The sequence below is a fragment of the Hylobates moloch genome, unplaced genomic scaffold (assembly GCF_009828535.3).
Source record: "Hylobates moloch isolate HMO894 unplaced genomic scaffold, HMol_V3 SCAFFOLD_18, whole genome shotgun sequence".
NCBI classification, from domain to species: domain Eukaryota; kingdom Metazoa; phylum Chordata; class Mammalia; order Primates; family Hylobatidae; genus Hylobates; species Hylobates moloch.
The window spans coordinates 52,858,535-52,874,904 of NW_026652293.1; the positions used below are offsets into that span (position 1 = coordinate 52,858,535).

General features: G+C 33.1%; 1 protein-coding gene and 1 pseudogene across 2 annotated transcripts in view; one reads left to right on the plus strand and one right to left on the minus strand.

Annotated features, from left to right (window-relative positions):
* Nucleotides 1-16,166, plus strand: part of LYPLAL1 (lysophospholipase like 1) — a 40,273-nt gene extending 24,107 nt beyond the window's left edge. For both annotated transcript variants that reach the window (XM_032136690.2, XM_058430362.1), the window contains exons 4-5: nucleotides 13,294-13,409; nucleotides 14,250-16,166. In XM_032136690.2, the coding sequence (XP_031992581.1) occupies nucleotides 13,294-13,409; nucleotides 14,250-14,486 (353 nt within the window). In that variant the 3' untranslated portion in view covers nucleotides 14,487-16,166. The remainder of the gene's footprint in view (nucleotides 1-13,293; nucleotides 13,410-14,249) is intronic.
* LOC116457937 (beta-citrylglutamate synthase B-like) lies at nucleotides 2,886-5,489 on the minus strand (annotated as a pseudogene).
* Nucleotides 16,167-16,370: the final 204 nt, after the last annotated feature.

Sequence of the window (16,370 nt, forward strand, 5' to 3'; positions counted from 1 at the left end):
GCATTCCCCTTGAAATTCAGCTCAAGACAAGGATGCTCTTCTCACCACTTCTATTCAACATAGTATTGGGAGTTCTGGCCGGGGCAATCAGGCAAGAAAAAGAAATAAAAAGTGTATTCAAATAGGAAGAGAAGAAGTCAAACTGTATCTACTTGCAAATGACATGATCCAATATCTAGAAAACTCCATCATTTCAGCCCCAAAGCTTCTTAAGTGGATAAGCAACTTAAGCAAAGTCTCAGGATACAAGATCAATATGCAGAAATCACAAGCATTCCTATACACCAACAACAGGCAAGCAGAGAGCTAAATCATGGATGAACTCCCATGCACAATTGCTACAAAGAGAATAAAATACTTAGGAATACAAAGGACCTCCTCAAGGAGAACTACAAACCACTGCTCAAGGAAATAAGAGAGGACATAAATGGAGAAACATTCTATGCTCATGGATAGGAAGAATCAATATCATGAAAGTGGCCATACTGCCCAAAGTGGTTTATAGATTCAATGCTATGCCCATTAAACTACCATTGACATTCTTCACAGAATTAGAAAAAACTACTTTAAAATTGGAACCAAAAAAGAGCCCATATAGCCAAGATAGTCCTAAGCAAAAAGGACAAAGGTAGAGGCATCGTGCTACCCAACTTCAAACTATACTACAAGGCTACAGTAACCAAAACAGCATGGTACTGGTATAAAAACAGACACATAGGCCAATGGAACAGAATAGAGATCTCAGAAATAAGACCTCACATCTACAACCATCTGATCTTCAACAAATCTGACAAAAACAAGCAGTGGGGAAAGGATTCCCTATTTAATAAATGGTGCTGGGTCAGCTATCATCAGAGTGAACAGACAACCTACAGAATGGGAGAAAATTTTTGCAAGCTATCTATCTGACGAAGGTCTAATATCCAAAATCTACAAGGAACTTAAACAAATTTACAAGAAAAAAAAACCATTAAAAAGTGGGCAAAGTACATGAACAGACACTTCTCAAAGCAGAAACAAATCTTAAATGAAGTTACACACACACATAAAAACAGTAGCAGGAGAGGTTACCTGTTTGAGCACCTATATTTTCTTAGAGGGAATCGTGTCTTACCAGCCAGATTGCCCATAAACCTCAAAAAAAGTCACCTGGGAGAAAAATATAACACAAGACTTGATTTTGCAATGTCTGTAAGCCTCCAAACCCCAAACTTGGGGCTCACTGAATGAAGATAATTTGTTTTTCCATTTTCTTCTTGAGAAAAAGATGATTTTTAAAAATCAGTGCCTTTGATAGCTTTTCGAAGTCTGACAATATGATTGATTAAATCAAGTCTCTTGTTGAACTTTTCTAATGCTCCAGGATAGTTTTCTGATTGACAGCACATACAGAAATATTTCAAAGTTCATTGTAGAAAAGGTAGCAGGAATGACCAATTATATGCACCAAAAATGAAAAAAAAAGCTATTATTAAAAATTTTAAGTAGAATAGCTTATACTTATAATATATGCATATATGTACATATTGTATATGTTATATATAATCCAATTTTCATGGGTGATATAAACAATATCAGAAATAATTGTTTTTAAAGTATAGTTTAAATTACAATTTTAACATAAAAAGATTACAGTAATTAAGATTTTGTCATGATTACACATTTGATATATTTTTTCTCATAATGGAAATGAAATTACATTAAAGTTATTAAACATATAGGAAAATAAATTTAACATTCACTTAAATATCTATTGCTGTTTCTTTTGGGTTCTTCCAGAATGAATTTTTCTTATTCTTTACCTTAATTTTTAAGGGTATTCAAGAAGATATCCATGTTTATAAAATCTAAGTTGACCGTTTCTCCCCTTTTCATTCTAATGTATGAGTTTACAGCCCAGAAATAGGTTGCTAAAGCTATGTTTTAATATTACATGAATGCACAAAAGATGCTAAGTAAAATTAGAAGTGAACTAATATCAGACATTTCCTATGATATAGTTGGTTAAGTTGAAAAAAAGCTACATACATTTTTCCTGGTTCCCATACCTCACCAACACAAACTTGAGCTTTTCATCAAATACAGAGGTTGTTCTGTTTGTGTTTTTAAATGCATTTGTCTACTTACACATGACATATAACTATTCAAAGTATATATATCATAATATATGTGGCAACCAGAAGGTCTATATGTGAACATATGAATGATGATTTAATTAAGCAGTTCTCTTCCCCATTTATTTCTCAATACCAAGTAGTATGCGTACTCCAAAGTATGGTCATTCAGTGAAAAAAAGTATTTAGTATTTCTTTCTGTTAATGAGTTGGAGGTACTAATATATGTATGTGAGTCCCTCAGTTACCCTGTGCAAGACAAATTCTTAGGTATGATTAGAATATCTGAAGATAAGTTAGAAACTCCTCTTTTGTATCTTTTTTATGAGGTGAAATGAGACACTGTACAGACAAGAAGTATTATTCTGTTCATGAATAATCAACCTTTCACTCAATTTTAATATTATTTAAGTCTATGGGAAAAAATTTATAACACTTCTCTTTAAAATGGGGAAAAATTGTACAAGTAAGCATGATCAAACCTTTCTTAAAGCTGGTTAATACTGATCTTTTTTTTTTTTTTTTTTTGGAGACAGAGTCTCGCTCTGTGGCCCTCTCAAGCTGGAGTGCAGTGGCAAGATCTCGGCTCACTGCAAGCTCCGCCTCCTGGGTTCATGCCATTCCCCTGCCTCAGCCTCCCGAGTAGCTGGGACTACAGGCACCCGCCACCATGCCTGGCTAATTTTTTGTATTTTTGTGGAGACAGGCTTTCACCATGTTGCCCAGGCTGGTCTCGAATATTATTGCCTTCAAGTGTCCAAGAAATTAAATTTAAGGTTCGTCTGAAGGAAAATAGCAAATTTCACTGGCCTCACAGACAGAGAAGGAGCCATCATCTTTCATCAAGAGATCAGTGCCACACACATCCATCCCCAGGATATTAGACACCTGGACAGCTAGCTGCTTCCTTTGTTCACTCAGTGAGCCCATTATCCCCACACCACCTAGTGAGCAGTTGCTTTGCATCCTTCCATCTATTGAACAACGTAACATGGTGCCAACCATACAGCCTCCCATGACAATGGAACATATATCCTGTCCCTGAAACTCTTCTACATGCTTCTGGAATTGGTATAGAGCTTCATGATGAGTAAGATGGCTTAGATCAGCCAAATAAATGGTGCTTATCTTGAGCCAAGAAAACAGCTTTACCTCTATGACCCCATGTATTCTTCACTACCATTGGTAGCTCCAGTACTTCTGCTTCATCAATCATTTTAGCAAAATTTTTATAGCCATCATAAGAAAAAGTATCTGACAGAGGAACACCATGGCCAACCAACTCTTGAAATGCCCACCACTTAATAGCACATTTCAGGATGGTTTGAGGTCAGTTCATCAACTGGCATTCCATCTTCTCTAGATGGTGCAAAACATTGATATCGCCCAAGGGTTGGTACTGTCACTGCCACCACGTGGGATAAGCAGTTGATCCGTAGACCTGCTTTCCTTGTTGGATTGTTGATACCACCTCATCCGTCACCACAGCCCTTGGCCTTCACAGCATTTGGCCTTCAGCGCTCACAAGATCTCTTTTGGGGGTAGTGTTCCTGATGCCGTGATCTGTCAAAAACCACAACTCGGCAGCCAAAAGAGCTACACCTCTTGATCTGCTTGCTCTTCCTTGCTTGGATTATTTCCTCTTGAGTATAAAGTTTATCACTTGATTATAGAAGATATTATAAAGAAGAGAGGAACAGCCAAGTGAAGAGATATATATGGCAAGGTCTGGAAGGGTCCTGAGGACAGGAGCTTCTGTCTCCCCAGAGTTGCCTCCTGGTACAAGGAAGCAGTCCACTAACCTGGAATCTCTGGATTTTTTTAAGGTCTGGGAGCCAATACGAATTTTGAATCTAACTTTATTTCATTTTAAAGCCAACGATTCTTAAATTTAGCTGAACTTTTTAAAGATTCTTAATACGTATTATCAAATTCCTTTCACAAAAAAAGTGTACCAGTTGATATTTCCAAGCATCTTTAGTAGAATTAGAACCTTATTACATTGTGATTTATATGGTCTTGAAAAAATTTTTCTCAAAATAAGTACACAGGAAGTGGTAACTAATTTTAATTTGTGCTTAATTTGTTATTTTCAATTCCATTATAGTTTGACATAAGAAACTTTAAAAATCTTTTATAATTTTTTTGAAATAATTTCTGAGTTTAAGTTTTCTCATTAGAACATGGGTGAATATAAAATAAATTTTCTACTGGTTTTTCTAGTGTTGCTTTTTTTTTTTTTTTACACTGAATTATTTGACTCCTCTGGAGTTTATTTTTGTTTCTTTCCACCATATAATGGAAGACTAATTATTTTCTGAAGTACCAAGAGAACCTTGTTAAAAGACAGTCTTATTTATAATTCTAAAGAACAGTTATGTGTTCAGTATTTTGTTAAGCCTCTTTTGGGTTTATGAGAATAAAATTTCTTTTTGGAAGATATGTTGACTATTATGAAATTATAAAATCTAAGATTTATTAATTTCATATTATAATATATAATATACCAAATTAAAGTGGGGGTAATAACATTTTTTGTGAGATGAGCTAATTAATGTCTATGAAGCCTATTTTTTCTACATTGAGATACAGAAAGAGACCACAAAAGTGCAAATGCAGTCATGTTTGTTTTTGTTAACTGTATAGTTCTTTAACTAGCCAGTGAAAATAAATCTTCACTAAGTTTTATGGAATTATACACATGGCACAAAACACACGTTTCTTGACCTCTTATACTGTGACAAAACATTAGTCCTATTACCCCACTTTTCATATGCTGGATTCTTCACATACATTAGTTATTGATTCATAGAGCAAATAGTATTCAAGTCTTTTGTTGCAGTTTTTTGTTGTGGTTGTTTTTTATCTTAGTGATCTAGCTGAACCTCTCATATATATTTGTTGTTTACCTTAGTGATCTAGCTGAACTTCTCATGTATGTATTCCCTGAGTTAGAAACATCATAATTACAAATGCCCTTAAGCTGACATCATATAACATAGTTAAGAACTTGGGCTCTAGACTCAGAGTGCTGAGTTCTAATCCTATATTCCCCAGTTTGCAGGTGTCCAGTCTCCTTATTCTCTATGTCTTGGATGATAGTAATAATACCTACCTTTTAGAGTTGTAATAGTTGAACTAGTCAGTTCGTGTGAAATACTTACAAATGTGTCTGACATGTAATGTTGAAAAAGTTTTCTTGCCATTGTTACATACTTCATACCACCCACCCTGTGGTCACCTGGATAGCAAAAGGCCACACTGGAACAGTGGTACCACTTGGAGACTTACAGGTAGCTTAGGTGTTTCTTTCCTACCAGCTGCTTGCTTTTTCCTCAGTGGTATATAAGCTCTGCTTCCCTCTTTCTTTTTCATTGCTCCTAGATTATTTAAACAAGAGTTACTGTTTAGTATTTTTCTACTAGCTTTTATACTTTTGTACAATGTCTGTTAGGGGTACATTTAAGTTGTTAGGTCAGATTTAAGTGTTATTCATAATGTTTTAATGAAGGAGGGATTCAGTGGGAAATAAAAGAAAAATGCATTTGAGATTCCAAACAATTTTTATTAAGCACACACAACCCATAGTGAGGAATAAAGTTAGGTAATTTTTTTTGAAACAGGGTCTTGCTGTGTTGCTCAGGCTGAAGTGCAGTGGCGTGATCATAGCTCACTGCAACCTAAACTCCTGGACTCAGTGATCCTCCTGCATCAGCCTCTTGAGTTGTTAGGATGATAGGCACTTGCCACCATGCCTGGCTGTTTTTTTTTTGTTTGCTTGTTTTATGTAGAGATGGAGTCTCTCTATGTTTCCCAGGCTGGTCTCAAACTCCTGACCTCAAGTGATCTTCTGCTTCAGTCTCCCAGAGTGTTGGTATTACACCTATGAGCCACCATGCCTGGCCCAGGCTAGGTTTCTTTTAAAAATGAATTATAATGGGAAAAACTAGCAAAATGTAAGATTGGAAAAGAAATGTGAAAGTAATAGGTTCAAAAGTTGTTACCCTTATTTATTTTGTTTAATAATCTGTTCAGATTTCTGATTTAATATAAGACAGTATGTCCTAATAGGACCCAATCTCTGAGAGTGTAGTTATATTTGTATAACTTTATAAACAAAACTACTCTCTGTATTTGATGTAGATAGGAGCCCATTCTTTGTGATTTTATTTGATTAGTGGTATTTTGTTATGTTGAACTCAGTTTTAGAAACTTTTTTTTTTCTTACGGTATATGATCTTCTACCTTTTCTAGGTAGTGTGTCTAGCTTGGACAGGTCAAAAGTGATACTTCTCACTAAATTTTATTTTCAAATTGTCAATAAAATGTTATGTGCTGGAGTATAAAAGAAACTGAGAAATTTACAGTCTAGTAAGGCAGATAGGGAAGTAAATTATTCTAATACTGTACAGGTATTATTGAAGAACAATGTAGAAGGTATAGTGTAAGCAGCAAGGAGAGAAGTAAATCTTTCTGAGAGTTGGGAACTGCTTTGTTGAAGTGGCAACTGAGTCTTAAAGAATAATTGAGAATGTGACTGGTAAACAAGGAGAGAAATATGTTCATGAAAGAAAGCAAGGGACACATTAAATCCTTCCAGGAAATAGTTTGGTGTACATCCCAAATCCTAGTATCATTGAATTATATACAGGGAGTGAATGATGTGATCAAATGGGCATTTTAGAAAGATTATGCTGACAACTCTGGAGGGCTGACTAGTCAGTGTGAAGGTCAGAAAAACAGCAAGAAAGCAAATGCAATAGATCTAGTAGAATGATGAAATGCTAAACTGACACACTATTTTAAGACTTGAGGAATACCAGGATGAGTAAAATTACATTTAAAATTTTAATCATCTGTAGGGTTTAGCTATGAAAATTTTTTGTTTTCTAATCTTTCTGCAACGGATATGCACTGCTTTCTTAATAGAAAAAAATAATAAACTTTGTTAAGATAGGAAGAACTCAGCAAAAGGCTCGTTACAGGGGATGTTCAATTAAAGGGGGTTCCTTGGAGACATTCATGGATGCTCACTCTGTACGTTAGGAATATAAGAAAAATGTTGATTTTTTAAAATTTATTTTTGTATATTTATGTTTCATACGATTCTACCAGACATTAAGATAAAACTTAGGGAAAACAGGCAATAAAATAGTGACTTTTAAATTACTTTTCAAAAGTTGGCAATATAGTCATTGACAGAACCAGGATTCAAATTCTGTATTCTGAGAAAATTATTAATAATAGATTATCCTGCCTTCTTCTGGCTTTATTAACATATTAAAAGTGTCCAGTGTGCGGAATATAAGCATTTTATTGTCAGTACATTCTCCATCACTATTAAAGCCTGTCTTGAACTCTTCATTTCCTTCTAGTTTTTTTCTGTATAAGACAGGAAACTGGAGAAAAGTATATCATTTTTCCCTTGTGTACTGTTGTGCTTAGAAAGTACATATGGTAGAGATAGCTTTAGATTAATTGGCATCTGTATTGCACTGGATAGTTTTTAAATTGCCATTACATGTCAGTGTTTTATATTTAGGTAATGTTTTAAGTTCTGAAGTTGTTTTTATATACATTAGATCTCCTGGGCCTTGCAGTATGTAAAAGTAAAATAGGATATAATTATTTTCATTTCAGAGGTGAAGAAACTAAAATTCAAAGTGATTCCTGGCTAATACAGAGTTGGGACTAGAACCCGGGTCCCCATAATACCTTCCTTTATTGGCCACTAGGTGGTGATAATTTGTTGTTAAGAGAGAATACTGATATAATTTAGGCTTAACTTAGATCTAGGGTGTATAGAACCTGACAAATGATATGAACAGATTTATCAGAATTTTGATAATATAAGCATATTATCAGAATTTTGATAATATAAGCATATTATCAGAAGTTTGAAGCAGAGAAAATCAAGTCTTTCTGGAACTACACTGGAGTAATTTACGTGGATGATCTAAATGTCCATCATGACGGTAATGGTTAAGGGAATGATGGCCCATTAATAGAATTGAGTATTATGTAACCATTAAGTGCTATATGTACACACACATAAAAAGCACGCAGTAAGTATGTGTTCAATTAAAAATAATTATAAAATTTTGTAATTCTGTAGAAAGACTTTCAAATTAGTATTACATGAAAAAATAAGACAAATTGAACATGTAGAGTTAGTTTAACTGTTAAAATGAAATTTAAGAGAACATGTCAAAACTATTCTGTACAGTACAAAATATTGTAAAATTTCGTACAAGAAACTTGTACAAGAAACATTTTGTACAATGGGTGTATATTAATTTTGCAATAAGATTAAAAATAAAAATAAATGAAGGGATAGAATTCCCAAGATGAAGTCTAGCATCAAAATTTCCAGCCTGCCTTTTTCTGAACTTGTACACGTTTTCTCTGTAGCCCAGCTGGGAGCTAAAACTTCAGAATGACAGCATTCTTCTACTTTCTTTGAACATATATATATTCTAATTAAACATTTTATGTTTCTTCAACAACTAGTAGGACTTTAAAGGCTCTGGACTGTTGTTCTAACAGTTTTCCATATAGGAAAATAAATATTTTGTTTATCCCACAAGTTTTTTATGAGAGGAGATATACAAATAAATATATTAGTCATAATTTCCATATTCCCAAATCTGAAGAATAATTATAATAGTACACCAGTTAAATGGAAGAGCTGTTGAAATTTAGAATGGTAGTGGACTTTATTGCATGTTTAAAGTTCTTTTCAGTTGATAGCACACTTTAATTGTAAGTGGATTTTTTTAAGGATTTTACTTTCGGATTGATTATCTTAATGTTCCCAATATAGTCTTTTTATAGATTGTTTCTGTTTTATTTTATATAAAGAGTTCATAAAGCCAGGTTTATTATTTTTTAACATGTTTTATTCAGCTTGTTAATCTTAAGTGTATGTTGAAATGTTAACTCTTGACATTTTAAATACTTTGCCAGCAACCGTAAATACCCGTTATAACCATTACCTACAATGGATTTACTATTTTGGTATTTACTTATTGAACAGTAGATTTTATATCATTTTTTAGACTCTTAGGTGGAAAATTCAGTTCAAATAACTAGTTCTTTGTGTTAAATTTTCTTCTGTTAGGAAAAAATACACAAAGTCCCTTTTCACAGTAGTGTCCTATGCTAAAGGTCCTTGTATTGTCAAAGACAGCTAGTGAGGAGTTACAGATTACCTCACAAAATCATAAATGGGAAAGGGACTTAGATTAAATCTTAAAATAATATTTCAATGAGTATATTTTTCTTCATTGTAACTTATGAGAATTGAACATGAAGTTAAATGTCTGCAGGATGCATTTATGTGTATTCATAATGACATTTTATGTGTGGGTAAATGTTTTCTTTCTTTTTTTTTTAAGTTGTTACCATCAAAAGGCTCTGAAACTACATAAAGTGATTACATTCCCTGGTCAACAAAAATGAAGTCTTTGTCACTTCGTATGTAAAATTTTCTTGATAGTTATGCTTTTAAAATCTCTTTTTAATGTAAGTTTTTGCCTACTAATCTTTTATTTACATTTTATCTTTTAATGATCTTTAGCCTCAAAATTATCTGTGAAATACTAATTTTATTTTTGCTTCATTTATAAATTTTGAAGCTTTTTTCAATCATTCGTACAGCTTAGATGATCTAGAACTATGGTAGCCACTAGCTACATGTGGCTCTTTAGTTAAATAAAATATAGAATTTGGTTCTTTGGTCACACTAGCATATTTCAAATATTGATTAGTTACATTTGGCAGACACATAATTCAGGCTCTTGAATTTCTCAGAAAAAAATAATAAATTTGCTCCTGCAGCCTTGTTATCTATCGCATGTGGATTTTTCTTTAAATGGTGACCATATTTTAACTTTTTGGTTTTACCCATTATACTTAATTTTGAATTATTTGCCACACAGCTGTGATTCTCAGACATCAGATTTATGGCATAAGAGCTTTTAAAAATTAGACATATGCAGTGAGATTTTGTTAGTTGGTCTGGGATTGGGTCTAAAATCTTTATTTTTAAGAGGTCAGATTAGGAATGATGGGCTTGGAGCACACTAATCATTCATTCCTAGATTTCCTAGGTTTTTTTCAGCTTTACTTTTATATCAGATTAAATCACCAAAAACCTACATTTTCTGATGATAAATTTGTCTCCTTGCAGAGATACTGTTACTGAGTTACAGTTACATTAAGTTCATTTGTTTAAGAAGTATAAGCACTTTCTGTGTGCCAGGCACTGTTGTAAGCATAGAGGGATACATTGGTGAATAAAACACAAAAATCCCAGCTCCCATCATCTTTAAATTCTAGTGAAAGTTAAATCTTTATGTCCCAAAATTTTATGAAAAGAATCAGCAACAGAAGTGGCAGTATGTAGAATGTCTGATTTTGAATTTTATGTTTAATAAAGATCCATTTAATAAATTCCATTGAGGAATTCAATGCTAAGAAAAATTTCTAGTATGACTTGTTATGATTCCTTCTGTTAAAGAATATTGCCTTGCTACAGAGAAACTGTTAAATGCCCAGTTGCGCATGTAATTACTGCCCCCAGCCTAACATCATGGTCTGTAAGTCTCTTTTTTTATTCTCTGTGTCTCACTCTTTGCTCAAATCCCATCTCTTCCTCTCTCACATTCTCTCCTATTTTAGAGATGTAGTTTTATTATTAACAGTGCATTTGATTTTAAGCAACCCGAAATTCCTTTGTAAGTAAATGGGCTGTAAAGAACAGAGGGGAGATTGGAAGAGATGAAGGAAGTGAGTGTTTGCTAAGATCTATTCTGTGAACTTTTAGGAAAGCTAGAATTGTGTTCTGAGAGATAGGGATTCTTAAACTGAAAGTAGATTTCTGTATTTACAGTAACTGTACGTTTTAAAAGCTCTTGCAATTTTAGTTTTTATAACTGATTAAGTATTTGTATTTAAAAGGTTGATGGAAAATCTAGAGATTAGTCCATCTATCTTGTTTTACTATAAATGAAATCCTGAATTTTAAATAATTTACACAAAGACATTCAGCTTGGGAGTATCACAGGCAGGACTAAAACTAGTTTCCTTAATGTTGTCTCTTTGATAAGCTTAAGAGATATTTGTAAATTTTTTACTACTTTCATTAGAAACCCATAACAGACGGTTTCTAAAAATTCAGTTAAATTTTTATTGAGTTACCGTATGTGCAAAGCACTATACTTACCACTGAGCATGTAAAGTTGAAACTGACTCATTAGTATGCATGCACCACAGAGACACTTTGTTCAGCTAATCATAAGCACTCAATGAAAATTTGATTATTGAAGAAAAACTGTTTCTTACCCTTAAGGGTTTCAAAATCTAAATAATTTATATTCAATAAATTAAATCGATAAGAATTTTATTTCAAAATGTCTTCGCTTTACAACCTTCATGATGTTATTAAAGAGAAAACTTCATAAGCAGAGAGAAATCTGTAACTAGAATTGTGGCAGAAAACAATAAAGTTGAGAATTCTTTCTGTGTACTTACAATAAATGTTTACCAGAAATACTAATTTTGTGTATTTACGTAAGCTGTTCATATCTAAATGGGACATGTCAAAGATTTATTAATGCACAAATTCATGGATAATGTAGCCCAGTGGCTTTTAACCTTTTGGAGAATCTAATGTACGTTTGCAAATTTTACATACAGTGTTAAGATGCTTGTGCTTTTTTCTCCCCCACCAAGCTCATTTATGAACTTCTAATTAGATGTATCTGCATCTGGAGTTATTGGGGGTATTTTGAAAGAGCCTTTCAGGTGGCTCTTGTCCATGGTGGGCTACTGCTACGATAAGACCTTATTATTTCTTGCTGGTATGTTGAAAATCACAGATAATTTTTATTCATTATTTACATAGTGTGCCTTTTTTAAAAAAACCTAAACTTTGCCAGACTGGTAATCCTCTCTCGGGTATTTGTGTTCTGAGTCCAAAATAATATTACCTGCCTATTCCAGATAAAGTAGTCCTATTTTAATAAATATCAAAGGATGGTAGAAAGTATATTAAACTCTGTTGCAAAAGATCCGAATTCCAAAATTACTATTAATAGCTTTATATCTAAAATAATGTGTACCTAATCTTGGGCCTCAGTTCCCTCCATGTATAAAACATTATTGTAGTAAATTCAAATTTATGGTCTCTTAAGAGCTCAGCTTTACACTTTGTTAAGTGAAATAAAGCAGCAGACTTGAAATTAGGAGATTTGAATTCTACATCAAAGTATATTTTTGTATTTCTATGAGTGTGTGGCTATATGATTAACATTCTGTATTTTCTCATGGAATATAATGAGATGTCATTTAGCTTTCTCTCAAGCTTAGGAATGTCACACTGAGTCACTGACTTGTCGTCAGGCCTGGAATCACCATTCTCTCTGCTGCCGTCACCTCATACACCTATCTCCATATTCTGTGTTGGATGTGTTTCCTTGTCAAAGTTCCCCTGAACAGGAGGGTCTGTGTATTTTAATCTGCATATATTCAGTGACTGGCATAGAGTTGGTACATTAAAGAGACAATAACAGTTTGACTAATTTTTTTTTCAAACTTTGGTTTTAAAAACTACATACAGGCATACACGTTTCATTTTTATTATACTACCATAAATTAGTTTCCAAAATAATATTGTAATCCAAAAAGTGTTAACTAGCTCCTCAAATTTTTTTATCATTCTTCTTAATTCAGAATTCACTAAGCATCTATTATATAGCAGACACCAGAAACATAACTCCTCATGGACCTCACAGCTTAGCAAGTAAGACAAAAAGGTGCAAATTATTGTAGTTGCAGTGTGAGGGTTTCTGTAAGAGTAAACAAAATATAAGTAAATATTGAGAATTTAAGTAATGCTTGTAATATGACTCATTCTGAATTACGATAGATATTTTACTTGGTGAACTATATTTGTTTAATCCTAGCTCAGAGCACAGCTCTCTTTACCAGTGGTGACATAGAGGGAACAGGGTTATTTACGTATTGCAGGCCTTTGTCTGTGAAACTTAGACGAAATTTCTTTTTAGCATTCTCTTTAAAGGTCTCCAGATATTTTTAAAATATGGAAAATTGTTATATATCATATCCTAAATTATTATTTTATGTATTCTACTTTGAAGTATATTTTTGCGTTTAGGAGGATTCTCTATGGGAGGATGCATGGCCATGCATTTAGCATATAGAAATCATCAAGATGTGGCAGGAGTATTTGCTCTTTCTAGTTTTCTGAATAAAGCATCTGCTGTTTACCAGGTAAGTTCCAGATTTAAGAAAAAATGAAAAAAATATGAAATATATACATGTTGAAACTAAAGCAAAATCAGTAATAAAGCTGTAAAACACACACACAGTTGATGCACAGTTGATATGGATTGGCCATTCCTGGAATTCATGGCCAAATGAGTCATAGTGATTAAATTCCAGCTGATCATTAATGTTTTCGAAATCCCCTGTACAAGAAATATTGTTAAGCAAAATGTCAAGGAGGAAAGGATAATTACGTGTGTGGTTGTGGGGGAGCATATGTGTAAATTTTATACATATTAAAACTGCATGATGGTTATAGCTGGATTTGCTTATTGCATCATGAACATAATCAAAACAAAAATCAGTTACATAGCACATACTTATTATGCAGCAATATCCTCATCTATGAATATGATGCAGCTTCAATTATAATGTTACAGCTTCAGTACCAGAAGTGGAAATGATAAAGCAGATACAGAATAGAGAACTAAAATGTAATTGTCCCCTTGATTGTGCCTTAGCTCTGTACTCCTCCCTCCTTCCACACTGTATGAAGAGGTCTGTCTTCCCAAGTCACTCAGTTTCTTTAGGAAATGCTTTGGCCATTTTTAAGACGTTCTTTATAGAATAAATGTAAGTGACATACAGTTACAAATTGAGTGATGCCAGGAACCGCTAAGTCCCCAGGCCTGGGCCACCAATGTATACCTCAGACAGCACTCTCTCTTTTTTTTCCCATTAGTTATTGAAGCCTTGGTAAAATTGGAATTTTCCTGCTCTCTCTGATTTCTAAGAATGATCTTAAATGGAATTTCTTAAACTTTTCTGTCTTTATATCTTCTTTAGGCTCTTCAGAAGAGTAATGGTGTACTTCCTGAATTATTTCAGTGTCATGGTACTGCAGATGAGTTAGTTCTTCATTCTTGGGCAGAAGAGACAAACTCAATGTTAAAATCTCTAGGAGTGACCACGAAGTTTCATAGTTTTCCAGATGTTTACCATGAGCTAAGCAAAACTGAGTTAGACATATTGAAGTTGTGGATTCTTACAAAGCTGCCAGGAGAAATGGAAAAACAAAAATGAATGAATCGAGTGTTTTGTCAATATAAGTGTAATATCTTTGTGAAAAGTGATTTTTACTGCCAAATTATAATGATAATTAAAATATTAAGAAATAACCCTTTCCTGACTTATTTATTATGAAAATGCTTATCACTGTAGACAGTAGCTAATCTTATTAATGAAAAACAATAGACAAACTGTGCATAATTTTTCAGACACAATTCTGTAAATATCTGGAAACCTTTTAAGTATTTAAACATTTAAATTTTTGAAATAAAGTATTCTAAACTAATATAATAAAGGACAATGAAAAAACGTGAAAGGTCTTAGCATAGTGTTATTTTATCTTTTCTACAACTTTGTTTAAATTACCTTTCCAAAGATATTTGTGTTTATGTAATTTCCCACAGAATAACATTAATACTCTAGGTTTATAAACCGGTTTCACATTATTTCATTTGATCATCACAAGAGCTTTGTGAAGTAAGCTGAGAAGTTGTTACTGGTATTTAATAATAGCAATAGAGGGGTTAAAGACTTTCCCACAGCTTGCGGGTCAAGACAAGAAATTCAGGTCTCCTAATTCTCAGTGGAGCTCTATTTCTGTTAACTCAAATTGCTGCTCTGTTTTAGGTCTCAATTTCATCTGTGAAATGATACTAATAGTACTTATCCCATTGGATTTTTGTTGAGATTTAAATAAATAGCCAAAAGCCAATACATAATAAACACTCGATAAATATTAACCATAAGGAGAGTCATGATCTGGTTCCAGGAATACACTGAAAAATGAAATTGTATTACTTCAATGAAAATACTATAAATAATAACATTTTCATATATTGGTTCTCATGCATACATAATCTAATTTTATTTGATCCTCAGAACCGTTTAAGTTTGATAAAATATACATTATCCCTATTTGTATAAATAGAATCATACAATACCTGCCTGCTTTCATTCAACAAAATTATCTTGAGATTTTTCCATGTTGTGTACATCAATAGTTCATCTATTTTATTGCTCAGTAATATTCGATTGTGTGGATGTATCACTATTTGTTTACACATTCACCACTGACATATTTAAGTTGCTTCCAGTGTGAGACTGTTACAGATAAAGCTGCTATGAATATTCATGTTAAGAGTCTCTGCATTGACCTATGTTATTTTTCTTTGGTAAATAAGTAGGAGTAGAATGGCTGGGTTATATTTTAGGCATACTTATAACCTTCCAAGAAATAGCCAACTCTTTGAGAAAACAGTTGTGCCATTTTACATTCTAGCTGCAGTGTATGAGAGTATTATTGCTCCAGATCCTTGCCAACACTCATTATGACTCCTTTATCCATTCAGTAAGTATATGGTAGTAATATATTGTGGCTTAATTTACATTTTCTAAATGAATATGTTAATTTTTATATGCTGATTAACAGTGTCTCAGCACTGGTGAAACAACTATCATCCATGGAAATATTTTTGCACCTTTGTCAAAATTCAGCTAGATCTTGCCTTTGTGGATGTTTCTGGGTTCTGTCTTCTGTTCCATTGATTTATATATCCATCCATCAGCCAGCATCACATAGTCTTAATTACTATAACTGTGTAAGTCTTGAAATCAGGTAGAGTAAGGCCTCTCAGTTTATTTTTTTTCAAGATTGCTTTTGACTATTTTTGTTCCTTTCCACATAAACAACCTTGTCTGTATCTACAAAAAAAAAAAAAAAAAAAAGAAAGAAAAGAAAAGAAATTCTTGCTAGGATTTTGGTAGGAATTATCTTAAACCTGTATATCAATTTGGGGAGAATTTGCATCCTTACTATGTTGAATCTTCTAATCCACAAACATGATATGTTACTCCACTTATTTAGATACTTGATTTCTTTTATCAGCATTTTTGAGGCTT